The 16,142-nt window shown below is 36.5% G+C and overlaps 1 protein-coding gene across 1 annotated transcript; it reads right to left on the bottom strand.

Annotated features, from left to right (window-relative positions):
• Positions 1 to 13,400: 13,400 nt before the first annotated feature.
• On the bottom strand, positions 13,401 to 14,649 carry LOC149835479 (uncharacterized). Its single transcript, XM_090010545.1, has 2 exons — positions 14,423 to 14,649; positions 13,401 to 13,602 (listed from the first exon to the last, which is right to left on the bottom strand). Exons 1-2 carry the CDS (start codon positions 14,642 to 14,644, stop codon positions 13,516 to 13,518), a joined length of 309 nt encoding a protein of 102 aa, XP_089866671.1. The 5' UTR covers positions 14,645 to 14,649; the 3' UTR covers positions 13,401 to 13,515.
• Between the last annotated feature and the right edge of the window lie 1,493 nt (positions 14,650 to 16,142).

Below are 16,142 nucleotides of genomic sequence, written 5' to 3'. Positions count from 1 at the left end.
ATATATATATAGATAGATAGATAGATATATATATAGAGAGAGAGAGCATTATATTAATTGGCAACAATGATGTAAATTACTCACTTTTTGGCACCATTTCATGTTTTTGCCTAGACTAGAGAAATATATAAAACATAGCCATTTTACTACTCCAAATATAACAAATCTGGCCACTTGATTTTTTTAATGGTTTTACCCTTTAATTTTTCACCTAAAAAAATTAAATGCCTTGGTCAACCACTTGTGTAAGTTACCGCCTGAAAAAATTGGGTACCATGTAAATTGTGGACTGAAAACATCGGGGGTCATCTAAGCGTCTCCTGAAAAAATTAGGCGCCATGATTTTGAGGTGGCTAATTAAGAGCAACTATCAAGTAAACAGTAAATTGACCATGCTTGTTATATTTTCTAGTTTGCAGAGCCAGTTATTGTATTTGTAATAAAAATTAGTGCAACCTACGTCATTGTCCATATTAATTGAGATAACAAAGTGAGAGGGGGGTATGGGTTTTGACTAGCATTTTATTAATATGTTGTGGAAAGATGCAAGTATTGCGATAAGAATAAGATATTTTCAGCTAAAGCAGTGTTTGTTAGCTGTATATGGTCGCAACACAAACTTCTCCAATCAGGTTGATGGTGTTTTTGATATCCACATCCCAGTGTGACAAATATCGCGAGATTTATGAAAAACTCGCGATAATATCGCGAGAAATTGCCTGAAAGTTTAAAACGGCAGTTTTCGTGAGATTTTCAAAATATCGCTAGATTTATGAAAAAACATAAATACCGTGATTTAAACGTGATATTTACGTTTTAAATGGCAATTTATCGCAAAAAAAACCTATATTTTTATTTTTTATTTTTTTATTAATATTTTCTTATAAAAATTAATTTATATATTTTTTAAATAATTTTTTATTACCGAGATTTTGCCAAAAAAAGTGCAAGATTTATGGAATTTTTTCAATTTCTCACAAGTTTTTGAAAAACGAGAAGTTGCCGATAAAAACTTTTGTCACTATGCCACATCCCCACTCACTCAGTGTCTAAAGTTGACGTACTGTACACACCTACGGCTACCACCTCCGGTGGAAAGCACCAACCTTATCTGCTCATACATATTCTTGAATACCAATTCACAATAAGATAAGGTCGAGAAAGACAATAGAATATCCACACATCAATTTGCCATCTGTTCATGTAGGTGCAAGTAAATACGAACATCAAGGAACGCACACTTTAGATTCTGGGTGTAAGAAGTTGTTTTATATTTCATCGGTTCAATTTTTTTTAAAATATTTAAGCCTCAAAAAATCATATTTTTTATTAGAAAAAGTATCACTCAATGATCCCTTACAAATCGACCATACTGAACACACCTACGGGGTCAATTTTGTGCAAAAGCTAGTGCTGAAAACTCCTCAAAAGTTTCACCCATGAAATGGATTAAGAGTACCTGGTTTGAATCTATGAATGCAACAACATTTAGCTAGTAGTGTTAGAAAGTTGCACAGTGGAATAAACATGAGAGAGAGAGAGAGAGCCGAAAAGCGATCAACGTTACTTAAAAGTGAAACTCAACAAAGCGTTGAGACCCACAAGCACAAACACAACAGCATAGCATGAGAACGCCAATAACACAAAAAAGAACACTCATAGAAGACCACCAACATCTATATGAGGATCGGTTTGTGGCAGAGGCAGGTCTTTGAGATATATGCGTAAGATAGCATACACATCAGCCAAGACCCTATGGGTCAAACGGTTAAGGTTGAACAGGACATCCCGAAAAGTAGCATCATTTCTGGCCATCCATATGAACCACCACACTGTAACAACCAAACTCTCCAAATAGTCCTCCACTTCTTTTCGCGGAGAGAGAGAGAGAGAGAGAGAATCAACATTACTCATGAAGATCAACAAAATGTTGAACCCATGAACCGAACAATATAGAAAACAAAACTAAAATATAGAAAAACAAAAGCTAAAGAAAAAAGAAACTACAGACAGCTAGCAACAAACAACAAAGCCAAGCTCAACCGGGATCCGCTAGATTAGAAGAAACCACCGATGAGTGAACATTGTTCAGACGGAAGGAGAGGTCTCTAAGATGCATACGCTAGAATCGCAGAGAAAGAGAGAGAGAGAAGAAAACAAGTATACACAATGACATGCGATTTAGGCCAAAAGCCTATGTGGTGAAGCAGTAAAATTTTTCACTATGTCAAACAAATGATTACAAAGGGGAATGACAACTCTTTGTCACAGAAAACCCTAAAACCGTGCAAAACGCCCAAACAAAAATTACCTTAACAAGAAAACCCTGAAAGATGAAAGAGTAATAGGACCTTGTTACAAACGATTCAATCTCTCGGTTACCACCGCAGACTTACAAAATTTTCCTCAATATGATTATTTTCAAGTTACATGCATCCCGGTTGTAACATGGAATTCAAGGCACATCTCAACAAGTTGGATATTTTGGTTGAATTGGATCTTAAACATGGTGTGCTTATCATAATGAGTGCACTAACATTTAGTTGGAAAATATTAGTTGTATATTTTGGTTTGAATTAGATCTTGAACAACATACCATGGTAATGAATCACCAACGTATAGTTGGAAATTTTAGTTGGATATTTTGGGTGAATCGGGATCTTGAACTGCATAATGGTTTGCCTAAAGTACGCTGATTGGCCTGGTATGTCAATTGAATCAGATCTTAGGCCTAGTTGAATCTGAGGCCGGTCCGATTTTTCGTGATGCCCAATTCAATTCGAGCAGATATATATTGTTTGACTTGGACCAATTTGTTCAATTGAAAAATTGGTTCCTGATCTTGAGCATGGGGAGATCCAGATCAGATCTCCCCGAAAGCCCACAACTCGTCATTTTTTTATTTTCTTGAAATTTCTATTGTTTTCCTTTTTTTGTTTTTTAATTTACTGAGATTTTTTGTTATCTCTTCCGAAGAATCATATATTTTTAACCTCACAAAATTTTACTTTACGGCAATACGATTAGAACAAGATTATGACTATTGATCAGACTCGGAACCTAATAGGACCAGGTTTATTATTATATCCGAACCATATCGGCCTGTTCACAACCCAGCTCCAGCTCCAGCTCTTACCTTTTCTACATAATATTGCAGTCATAGTTGATGTATATGGTTTTGATCAATGCTGTCAGTATCGGTATAGGCCCTGAATCGTTGGGCCACCGATTCACATGTTAAAACTTAAAATAATATTAAGTTATTTTTTATATTTAATAAAAAATAGCCGATTCAGGCCTGCAGCGTATTGAAATTCTGTCGATACGCACCGATATTGATAACATTGGTTTTGATTTTTCAGAATCTAATCATATCTTGTTTTGGACATGATTTTAATCCATCATAAATGCACCTGACTCACGGTCCCGCGATGCAGACCCATTTGATGAAATGCGGGACAAAACCCGATCGGGGACAAAGAGATCTCCGCTGGCAGATTGTCCCACTTTAATTTGCAAATTGTAGGAATGCAAAGGGGTCGGACCCGGAACAGCTAAATACATGGGGAGTCAGAGCAATAAAAATGCAAGAAAAACAAAGATTTTTCAATTTTTGACAGGAAATTTTCTTTTTAATCCAAATAATAAGGAAAGTTAAAGGTTGAAAGGGAACGCAACTGGCTTAAGGAACAATGCTATCTCTAAAAGGAGGAATGAAACATGTAACTAAGTACTACCAAAACCAAATTTCATTTGGAGTTTACATTAATTGTCTTATTCCATCGATGTCATCTTCTTTTTCGTGCACCACCTTTAGGCAGGGCTGGGTAACAAGCCAAGGTACACACGACTTGAATCATCTTCAATTTGTAAAGAGCTCATTCAAACTCGTAAAATAGACTCAACAAAGGAGCTTTAGTAAGTTAGACAGATTCGTGTTATCCTCCTCTTTTGTACGGCTGCACCATGATGCTCTTGCTTCGATGGACCCTTGTACCATCTCCGACCATGCATCAATTACTCTTATTTGGGCTGAGAGGTGGCCTTTCATATCAAATGGTTTTAAATTTGAGCTTTGGCAGCTTAGGGAGGAAGGATTCAAAGTGCTTATAAAGAAATGATGTTCTCCCAATCAAGTGTTGGATTTTAAATCCATCAAAAAATTAAAAGGATCGTCAAACATGTTTGTGCTAAATCGTTGAAACCAAAACATAAACTGAATCTTAATGTGGAAGCCTACTTGAATGATGTTTGATGGGTACGATCTTTCAGAACTTATATATGTGGCCATTGTCTTTCTCTAAATCTTATGAGAGGGACTGATTTCTCTTGTTGTTGATGGAGAGTCCTAAGAGAGGGCTACTATATAAGGTTTGAGAACTATAACTTAATTGTAATCACCTGAAAGTTTATTTCCAATTCAGCTCAACATAGAATTGAAAATTAACACAAAAGGACATAAGAGGTCTCTTCACGTAACAATACCATGATATATGAGATACCAAATGGCCCAACCGAATTAGATCACATAAAGAGGGCTTAAACCATATACAACCTATAATGTGTGATTTGTCATATGTAGGCTCACATGATTTTTTCCAACAATCTTTCACTTGAGCCACATATGTAACCTTATAATCACACATTATAACCTTATGAGCTCAAAAACACCGTCTTATCAATTGATATCTCTACCAATTTGGTTCATTGATCATGTCAACATAGAATCAAAGTGGTCTTTATTACAAATAACGTAATTGAACCCATTAATGATCACGTATATTGACATAATCAAATGACATAAATCAAGTATGGATGTGAAACATGAAAATTATATGTAATGTGATCAAACATGCCTATTTCCAACTGGTTCTTCCTTAAACTTTAGTGAGATCACAACATATGAGTATATAATAAAACTGAAACTTTAACTTTATACTGAAGTGGTAAAAAGAACTTTATTATATCATAGAATGTTAAAATACAAACTCCCACTAAACCTGCATATCATAAAATGATAAAACATCCATTTGAGCAGTATGCACGTAAAAGACCTTGGGTGGCAAACCTTTGGTAAGCAGATCCGTAATCATGGAGTTTGTGCCAATATGTTCTATCGGTATCTGGTCATTCTGCACTCTTTCTTTAACAATAAAGAACTTAATGTCAATACGCTTTAACTTCGATGAACTTCTATTGTTATTGAAATATAACACTGTCAAATTATTGTCACAAAATAACTTTAGCGGTCTCTCAACATTATCCAAAATCCACAATTCTGTGACAAAATTATATAATCATATTACATGATTGGATGCCTCATAATAGGCTACAAACTCTGGTGTCATAGTGAAAGAAGCAATGAGTGTCTGCTTGGCACTTCTTCAAAAAATAGCTTTCTCGACCAATAGAAAAATATAACCTGATGTGGATCTATGACTTTCTTGGCATCCAGCAAAGTTAGAATCAAAATACCCTGTGATCTCCAACTGATCTGACTTTATGTATGTGAGCATGTAACCTTTTATTCTCTGCAAATACTACATAACCCATTTGGTTGTTTTTCAATGATCTATACTTGGGTTACTAAGATATCTGCCTAACATCCCACCAATGTATGCCAAATTTGGACGTGTACATACCTGAGCATACATAAGGGTCCCCACATAGATGCATAGGGAATCTGTTCTATATCCTTAATTTCATACTGATGTTTAGGGCATTGAGCGAGACTAAACTTGTCTCCCTTAGCAACAAGAGTATCACATAGTTTGCAATTCTTCATGCCAAACCTATCTAGAATTCTTTCGATATAGCTCTTTTGCGATAATTCAAGAATACTCTAAGAGCGGTCTCAATGTATCTGGATCCCTAATACAAAAGAGGCATCACCAAGATCATTCATTTCAAATTTCTTTGTTAGAAATCTCTTGGTTTTGTGCAGTATGCCTATATCATTGTTGACCATCAATATGTCATCAACATATAAAACCATGGAAATATATTTACTCCTACTGAACTTATGTTATATGCATTCATCAACCACATTCATCTCAAAACCGAATGAAATGACAACTTGATAAAATTTATGATATCACTTACGAAAAGCCTACTTAAGTTCATAGATGGATTTCTTTAATTTGCAAATCATTTTCTTTGCATTGCCTGAGACAAAATATCCTGGTTGGATCATATATATTGTCCCATCAATGTCACCACTAAGAAATGCAGCCTTTATATTCATATGATGCAACTCCAAATTATAATGAGCAACAAATGTTATTATAATCCTAAAAGTGTTTTTTGTAGAACCCAGAGAGAAAGTCTCTCTGTAATCATTGTCTTCCCTTTGAGAAAATCCTTTTGCAACAAGATGGACCTTATATCTTTCCACATTACTCTCTGAATCCCATTTGGTTTTAAATATCTATTTGCAATAAATGCGTTTCATACCTTCAAGTAATGGGACAAGATCCCATATATCATTGTCCCTCATGGATTTAATCTCCTCATGCATTGCATTAATCCACTTTTGAGAGTTAGAATTTTGTGTGGCTTGATGAAAGTTAATTGAATCATCTTTTTTTAGGCCAGTATCACCCCAATGTTCTTGTAAAAAGACAATATAATCATTTGAAATTGCCTTTCTTCTCTCTCTAGTGAATTTCTTTAGTGGCACTTATTCTTGAGTTTGTACTCCAGGAGTAAAATCTTGATTTTGGACATGGAGATCTAAAGCATTGACTTGATCTCGATTTGTAGGAAGAATGTCAGGAACACTACAAGAAAAACAATAATTAGCGACAAAAATTTATGACAAAATTTTTTATCGCAAATTTGTGATGAATTAGCTAGAGAAAACTATATGTTGCTAACATTCAAATTATTTGCGAAATTAGCAATGGATCAAATTCTGTCTCGCATCCATCATGCATCTGTCACGACTTAGCGATGGATTCACGACAGAAACATTCTGTCTCAAACTTCATCGCAACTTCACGATGGATCACCAACATAAATTTTCTATCACTACTCCATCATAAATTTGCGACGGATACGTGACAAAATTTTGTTGGCACTAATCCATCGCTAAAATTTCCCGTAAATCCCTAATGCAATCCCCTTTTCCCTTTCTGTTTCATTTGTCACCCACACACTACCCATTGATCGCCCGTCGTCTGCTCGACCGACGGCTGTCGACCTCCCGTCGCCCGCCCGTCTACCTCCCGTCGCCCGCCCGCTCGTCGACCACCCGTCGCTTGTCAACCTCCTGTCACGCACTCGACTGTCGCCCTTCAACCTCCCATCGCCCGCCTATCGGCCGACGACCTCCTGTATCGACGGCCCCTCGTTCCCTCTCCCGTTGCTGAAGGGCCAACAACCCCCAGCCCGCCAGCAGTTAACCCTCCCCCTTTCCCCTATGTTGGAGCCCCCCCCCCCCCCCCTTTCCCCCTATGGTTGTTGGAGGGTCAGCAAAGGCCCGACAACCACCGTCGGGCCCTCTCCACCCATTTGTAGTCGGCGGGGGCTGGCAGAGGCCCCGATCGCCTCTATCAGGCCCTCCCCTTGCCCCGATCTCTGGCAGGACAGGGGGCTTCACCCCTATCCTTTTGAATGTTGACAAGGGGCCCCCTATCCTCTTGACTTCTTCTGCGGTAGGGCTCCGCCCCGCAGCCGGAGAATGATCAGCAGGGGGAGACGCTCCCTACCCTTTTGTTTTCCCTGGCAAGGGGTGGCTTTTCCCTCCTTGTCCTCGATAATTTTGATAATGGACAAAGCACCAAAGCCTCTTGTCTATTTTCCAGGCAGGGGGTGAATCCTCCTGTAAGAAAATTTTGTCTCGACAGGGGGCAGCGCCCCTACCTAGCTCGCTTTCAGCAGAGGGTTGTGTCTCTCTATTCAGGCTTGTTTCTGACAGGGGGCGTCACCCTCCTTGTCATCTGATAAATAACAATCATTTAAACACAGTGTCTCTTGCAGATTTTGCAACGAATCCCGCTTGGGATCCACGACCCGTGGTAAGTAAGTGACAAAAGTAAATACCCATGGTGAGTAAGTGATGCATGTGCATCACAGGTTATTTAATTTCTTATATGCAACATTTTTCTGTTCACACACTCACTTAGTTGTGGATATATAGGACCACTTTGATGGAGTTCAGAGATCATGCTGAGTAAGATTTTAATGTATAAAAATAGAAGTGTTCTTATTTTTGGAGTTCGGATTTCATGTCAGTCGTGGTATTAGTTAGAGGGATATTGAAGTGTGTTTGTTGTAGGTACATGTTTGACATTGTTTTGATATGAATGATTTGAATGTAGTGCAATGTTTGATGTAATTGTATCTATGCTTGCATGAAGTTACTTTTAATTTGATTATGACTTTCATGTAAAATTGTATCATGAAAACATGTTTCAAATGAATGTATTGTGTTATGAATGATTTTGCACATGAAAATGAATGATAAGTTATCAATGCTTCAAACATGCTTTGAATGAATGGTTTTACACATGAAAATATTAAGTTATCAATGCATGCATCATTGTTCTTGTCATTGAATGACATCATATATATATATATATATATATGTGCGTGTGTGTGTGTGTGTGTGTGTGAGAGAGAGAGAGAGAGAGATATATCAAATCATTACATCTACTATGAATGCATGATAAATTTGATACTTTCTTCATCATAGCATTCTGATGATTTTCTTTTAACTGGTTAGGATAATATTTGTAACATCATACGACAAAATAACTGCAAATCGAAAATGGATATACCGTAGGATAGTTGACAATGAGGTATCACTTAAATATATGAATGGTGTTGACAATTTTATTGAATTTGCAACGGCAAGTGTCAGTACAGTGAATCCCATAGGTCGGATTAGGTGCCCCTGCACGATGTGTAAGAATAATCAATTAGTAGAACCTAATGGCATTAGACATGACCTATACAAGAAGGGTTTTGTGAGTGATTATCAGAATTAGATGTTTCATGGTGAAGAATTTATGAACAATTTTAACACACGAGTGGATGTGATGCACGATAATCCATATATGGTTATTTTGTTCTATGCATGTGTTTGATATGTTGTCCTCATCTGAATTTTGGTTTAAAACTGAACATGACATGCTTGAACCCTGTTATGATTTGAATCAATTGTTTTACATGCATATCATGTTGTATTGTAATTTGATTTGCATTATGATATTGTTGTTGATTCTAACAGTCTTACACTTTACACCTGACTTCCCTTCATCTACTAAATTGAGATAAGGTGTAATGTGATTGCACACTTTAAGTATACTGTTGCACCTCATCACCCACCAACTGTTGTTGGGCCACAGCTCACCGATTGTATTCTAAAGATGATTGTTGATCAGCATTACACTAAAAGTGTGCAATCACATTGCACCTGATCATCTCTCCCATCTATGGGTATATATTGTCAGTTGTTGGCCTCAACAAAAGATGAAGATCAAATAAGGTGCAGTGGCACACTAATTAGCATGGCACTGTACCTAATCTGGCGTGGTTTGGAAGGTCCACTTGTTTGAGACATTTGATGATGAAACATGCAACTCCAACTTTCAATACCTTATCCAAGAAAATTTTTTATCAAATAATGGAAACCTACATCCATGGCATACATTAAGATTGGAGTCTTTTGTAAGAGCCTGTTTGATGACTCATGAAAAAAACATTGACTGGAGTAACTTTTATGGAAAATAACTGTACTACCCCTAAGAATAATGGTATTTCATAGAATGTTGACAAAATATTATAATATTTCTCACATACTCACCCACTTGTTTTCTTCTAGATTTGTAGTTATTTTTGACAATTTTATATTTTGAAAAATGATCTTATTATACAACAAAAGTGATGCATTTCTCAAAAAAATCCATAGTTTATAAAATTTGTCCAATGACCAAAATCACGTATGTTGGGTGTTAAAATGATTATTTTAACCTTCACATGTGCGAACCTCTTGAAAATATGCAATTTTTTTCTGTGATGGACTTTATTACTGATTTTCAACCCAAAAATTGAAGAATTTTGAAGAAACATATAAAATAACAAAGAAACTAGATATAAATACATTTTCAATGACATCTGGATCATTGAAAAGTAACGAACGGTTGCTTAGATACATCTCCAGCAATGTTTTGAAAAAAGAAAATGAACAAACATGGTTGTGTTAAACCCATTTATTCTATATTATTTTTTGGTCACTTACACCAATAACCTGAAAAAATAATAAAAAGGACAGACGGATCGGCACATTAGCCTTTCAATGCTACCAAGATCGCCTTGTTCTAATGAGTGGTTTGAGAGAAATGTCATCTAGAACATAGACTTTTCATCATACTCCCTAAATAAAAGGTAGATTCACATAAAAAAAATTTTGCAAACCTCACAAAATTCACATAAAATATAGGCAAAAAATGATCAATATTTATGAGGATGAGAAAATTCACATAAAATTATAGGCAAGGATGAGGAAGTATGTATGTATTTTATGTGAGGATAAGAAAGTCCTCATATATTTTATGTGGACTTCATAAGGTTTTCTTCATAAAATATGTGTGGACTTCATCATCCTCGTATAAAATATATATAGACTTTCTCATACATAAAATATATGTGGACTTCCTTATCCTCGCATAAAATATATGCAAACTTTCTCATCCTACAACAACAACAACTACACCTTCATCCCAAAACAATTGGGGTTGGCGATATGAACCAAAAAAGAAAATCATTCTGGGTCTTCCACATGAATTCTTCTCCTCCAATCATTTTTATCCAATGCCATGTCCTTGGTGAGGTTCAAAGCATTCATATCCTTTCCTATCATCTCCATCCAAGTCTTCTTAGGCCTACCCTGACCTCTTTTAACTAATATATTTTTCCATTTCTCCATCCTTCTAATTGGAGCATCATTAGGCCTTCGTCGAATATGTCCAAACCACCGTAAACGATTCTCTCTCATCTTATTTTCAATGGATGCAATGCCTAGCTTCTTATGTATCTCCTCGTTTTGAATCTTATCGTTTATTGTATTTCCACACATCCATCTAAGCATATGCATCTCCATTACACTCATTTTTTGAATATGATGTCTCGTGTCAGCCCAACATTCCGTACCATATAGTAAAGCGGGCCTAATTGTCATCCTATAAAACTTTCCCTTCAACCGCAATGGCATTCTACGATCGCACAACACTCCAGTTGCACTTTTCCATTTCATCCACCCAACCTTTATCCTATGATTTACATCTCCATCAATTTCTCCATACTTTTGAATGATAGATCCCAAATATTTGAAACAGTCATCCACCGGTATTTCTTGCTCACCAAGATTCACTACACTCCCATAACTACTTTGTTGCTTACTAAACCGATATTTTATATATTTTGTCTTACTCTTACTCAACTTAAAACCTCTTGCTTCCAATGTCTGTCTCCAAAATTCTAACTTAGCATTAACCTCAGCTCTAGACTCATCAATCCAAACAATATCATCAGCAAACAACATACACCACAACACATTTTCTTGAATAGATCTCGTAAGCTCATCCATCACTATAGCAAATAGGAAAGGGCTTAATGCAGATCCTTGATATAACCCAACCGTTATAGGAAAATTGGTTGTCACCCCTCCACAAGTGCAGACATTGGTAACTATTCCTTCGTACATATCTTTAATTATACTAATGTACTTGAGAGAAACACATTTCTTCATTATTGTCCACCAGAGAACATCCCTAGGTACTCTATCGTATACCTTCTCCAAATCAATAAAAACCATATGCAAATCTTTGTTCCTCTCTATATATCTCTCAATATGTTGTCTAAGAAGATGTATAGCTTTCATAGTTGATCTTCCAGGCATAAAACCAAATTGATTCTCCGATATCATGACAACCTTCCTCAACCTATACTCAATCACCCTCTCCCAAAGTTTCATAGTATGACTCATGAGTTTTATACCACTATAGTTTGTGCAATCTTGTATATTACCCTTATTCTTATATAAAGGCACCAAAGTACTCTTCCTCCACTCATTAGGCATCTTATTTGTCTGCCAAATCTTGTTAAAAAGATTTGTCAACCATTATAAACCTTTCTCACCCAAGCATTTCCAAGCCTCGATAGGTATACCATCTGGGCCAACTGCCCTTCTTGATTTCATTTTCTTCAAAGCCTCTGTAATTTCTTTCTTTTGAATCTTGCACATGAAGTCACGATTCATCTCATGAAAAGGAATGGAGAAGTCTCTAAGATTTTGAGCATGACTTTCATTAAATAGCTTATCAAAATAATTTTTTTATCTCTCCTTAATCTCTTCATCTTTGACTAAAACCCTTTGTGTTTCATCTTTGATACATCTAACCATACCCAGATCCCTCGATTTCCTATCTCTCATCTTTGCAAGACTATAAATATCATTCTCACCCACTTTGGTATCCAACTTATCATAAACCTCCTTATATACCTTATCTCTCACGTTTCAAACTACTTTTTTAGCTTTCTTCTTTGCTATCATATACTTCTCCAAATTCTCATTATCACGACTCTTAGATTTCTATAACACTCTCTTTTAACCTTAATAGCTAATTTGACATCCTCGTTCCACTATGATGTATCCTTACCTAGCAGCACGCCGCCTTTAGACTCACCCAATACCTCCTTAGTCACCTTTCTCATGCCACCCACTATCTTATTCCACATTGATTCTGAATCCTTCTCGAGACACCAATCAGCTTCCTTAACTACCTGCTCTATAAACATTACTTGTTTAGCTCCTTTCAGTGTCCACCACTTAATTCTAGGATCTATCCTATGTCTATCCCTTTTGCGGCATTTTCTAATTCTAAGATCTAAAATTAAGACTCTATGTTGCGTAGCTACACTTTCTCCCAGTATAACCTTACAATCGATGCAACAACCACTACAACAGAGCAGTAGATTAGCGACGACCACCTTCCGTCGCTAATCCGTCGCTAACCATGTTAGCGACGGATTAGCGACAACGCGGCGACAGTATGCTTACGTCGCGAATATTTCGACGCTAACTGGCGACGGAATAATTCCGTCGCCAAGTCCGTCGCTAATTGCGACGGAATAACGAGCGCTATATTCCGTCGCCAATCCGCCGGTACTAAACGGCGACCATGGCGTGGCGACGGATTTAATTCCGTCGCTAAGCCGTCGCTAGATTAATATGAATAGCGACGGAATCATCCGTCGCTAATCCGTCGCAAAAACGAAAAAAAAATAAAAAAAAATTTATTTAAAAATTAATTACGGAGAACTGTACAATTTATATTTCCTGTACAATTTATATTTCCTGTAAATAAAAAACAAACCACACAAAAAAATTCATATAACAAGTATCTATAATAATTAATCGTTCCACCTTAAAACTAAGAAGTTTAATTATTTACAATTCAACAATTACAATTAGGAAAAATAAAAAAAATAGAACTTCTTCAACACAGTCCTCTAATCATCGCCAAGATTTTGTGCGTCTTCTTGTTCATTGTCTTTATCTGTCCCTTCAGCTCCACTACCCTGATTATCGCTAGCAGCCTACACAAGAAAAGAACAGTCAGTATTGATAAACAAAATATAATGAAATAAATTACACACTATATGTGATTCTATCATGTGCTCATGTGTGATCTAAGGCAATAAAAAAACTCTATATGTGATTCTATCATGCTCATATGTGTGCTAAGGCAGTCAAAAAATTGAATATGTGATTATAGCATGTTCATATGTGTTCTAAGGCATATAAAAAAACTCTATATGTGATTCTACCATGCTCAGATGTGCTTTAAGGCAGGCAAAAAACTATATATGTGATTTGATCATGCTCGTATGTGTGCTAAGGCAGTAAAAAAATTGAATATGTGAATATAGCATGCTCATATGTGCTCTAAGGCAGGCAAAGCCAAAAATTTTATATGTGATTCTATCATAAATGATATATAACATGTTCATATGTGTTCTAAGGCAGTTAAAAAACTCTATATGTTATTATAGCATGTTCATATGTGTGCTAAGGCAGTCAAAAAACAGAATATGTGATTATAATATGCTCATATGTGTTCTTAGGCAGTAAAAAAACTGAATATGTGATTATAGCATGCTTATGTGTTCTAATGCAATCAAAAAAACTTTATATGTGATTCTATCATGCTCATATGTGCTCTAAGACAGACAAAAAGTTAAATATATATATGTGATTCTATCATGCTCATATGTGTGCTAAGGCAGTAAAAAAATTGAATATGTGATTATAGCATGTTCATATGTGTTCTAAGGCATCTAGAAAAACTCTATATGTGATTCTACCATGCTCAGATGTGCTTTAAGATAGTCAAAAAAACTATATATGTGATTATACCTGAGAGGGACCTGGAATCGAATATCCCCTATCCTGAACAGCGGCCTTGATCTCATTTCGGAGAAAGGGGGCGACGGTGTATTGGAAGTAGTTATTCAGTGATTCATTAATGATCTCGCGTACATCATCACCGGAAAGAATAGTCGGCTGCTTGGAGCTTATGTCGGCGCAAGAAGTTGGTGAGCCGTAACTGGAAGAACCAATAACTGGTGAAGTGTTCATATTACTCCCAAACCCGAACACGCGACCTTTTTTGGGTTCACCTGCTGCAGTCACCCATGCTGTAGGATCAAATGATGGATGCTGAGTAGCGTCTTCACCATATCGCTCTACCATTTGTTGCTCATATGCCTCCTACAAAATAATGTTTAAAGTATTCATTAATAATTAATGATAACATTATGATGACTTGCATATATATTGCAATGATTATTAATAGAATTAATACATACCGTTGTCGTTCTCGCCTTCTCTGATACGAAGACTCCCGTGGTCTTCCGTTTATGTGTTTCTACAAACACATCCTTATATGGTACACTGCCTCCTTTTTCTGCTTCCTGCGAAGTTAAATGACAAAAGATTTAGTACACAAATTTGCAACTATACTTATAAAATTAATATTATATATTGATGAGTTACCATTTTCTTTAGGTGGCTCCCAAATGTCTTAGATCCACCTGTGTGTAGATGGGCTTCGGGCATCTTCGATCGATTTTGTGAAGCCTTCGCAGAGCGATTTTTAAATGCATCTCCCGCCCACATATCGCACATTTCATCCCAGTAATCTCTCCTGATAGTAATAGGACCATGGCCCTTCCACAGTAATGGATCATCTACTACGCCAGATGCTTTTTTTGCTACAGTTTTCATAGTGTGCAGCATGTCTGCAAATCGATTGGCAGCCACCTTCTGCCACACCTTCCTTGCATCATTTTCTTCCACCGTAGTTGCAAAGTGATTCGAAGCCTACAAATATTTTCAGAAAGTTAGTAGACATTGCTTAAATAAATTAAATATGAAACACATTAACTATGAGGAACAACTGTATACCATGAATGAGGACCACAATCTGTCTAATACCTCCTTTGGGTACTCTTTCCATTGAGCAACTGGTCCTGGTAGATGTTGAAGAAGTGAATTCCTAATCTCCCGTACTACTTCTTGTGGCTCAAACCTCGTGCTGCACATGAATTGTTACACAGTAAATATCAATATAAAATATTTAAAAGATATGCAATAATTGAAAACAAAATACTTACGGTCGATTATCGATATACACTATTCGAATGAGTCTTCTTGTGCCAGCCTGTGAAGACCCTGTTTCCTGTGTTGGCTGTTGACTTGTGCGATCAACTGGTGTAGGTGGGTCGTGTACAGGCGCAACATCATCTGTAAAAAAATACACACCAAGTTCTCAGAATGTGCATTTGAACTAATCAAGCATCTAATTAGTTATATGATATACCTATCACAGGAGCCCGTGAAGATGAAGGTTGAGCCTGGCTACTACTGGATGAGCGACCACTATAACCTCCACGAACCATATTCTAACAAATAACATATGTCATACAATACATTCAAATAATTCACATCAAGTATTACAATGCATTCAAGTCATTCACATCAAGCATTGCAATGCATTCAAATAATTCAAATCATTGACATCAAGTATTGCACTAATTCAAATCATTCGTTAATTGCATAAATTATAATACATTCA

Source organism: Nuphar pumila, chromosome 6 (assembly GCF_984573655.1).
Source record: "Nuphar pumila chromosome 6, dmNupPumi1.hap1.1, whole genome shotgun sequence".
Taxonomy (NCBI): Eukaryota; Viridiplantae; Streptophyta; class Magnoliopsida; order Nymphaeales; family Nymphaeaceae; genus Nuphar; species Nuphar pumila.
This window is presented reverse-complemented; position numbering and strand designations above follow the sequence as displayed.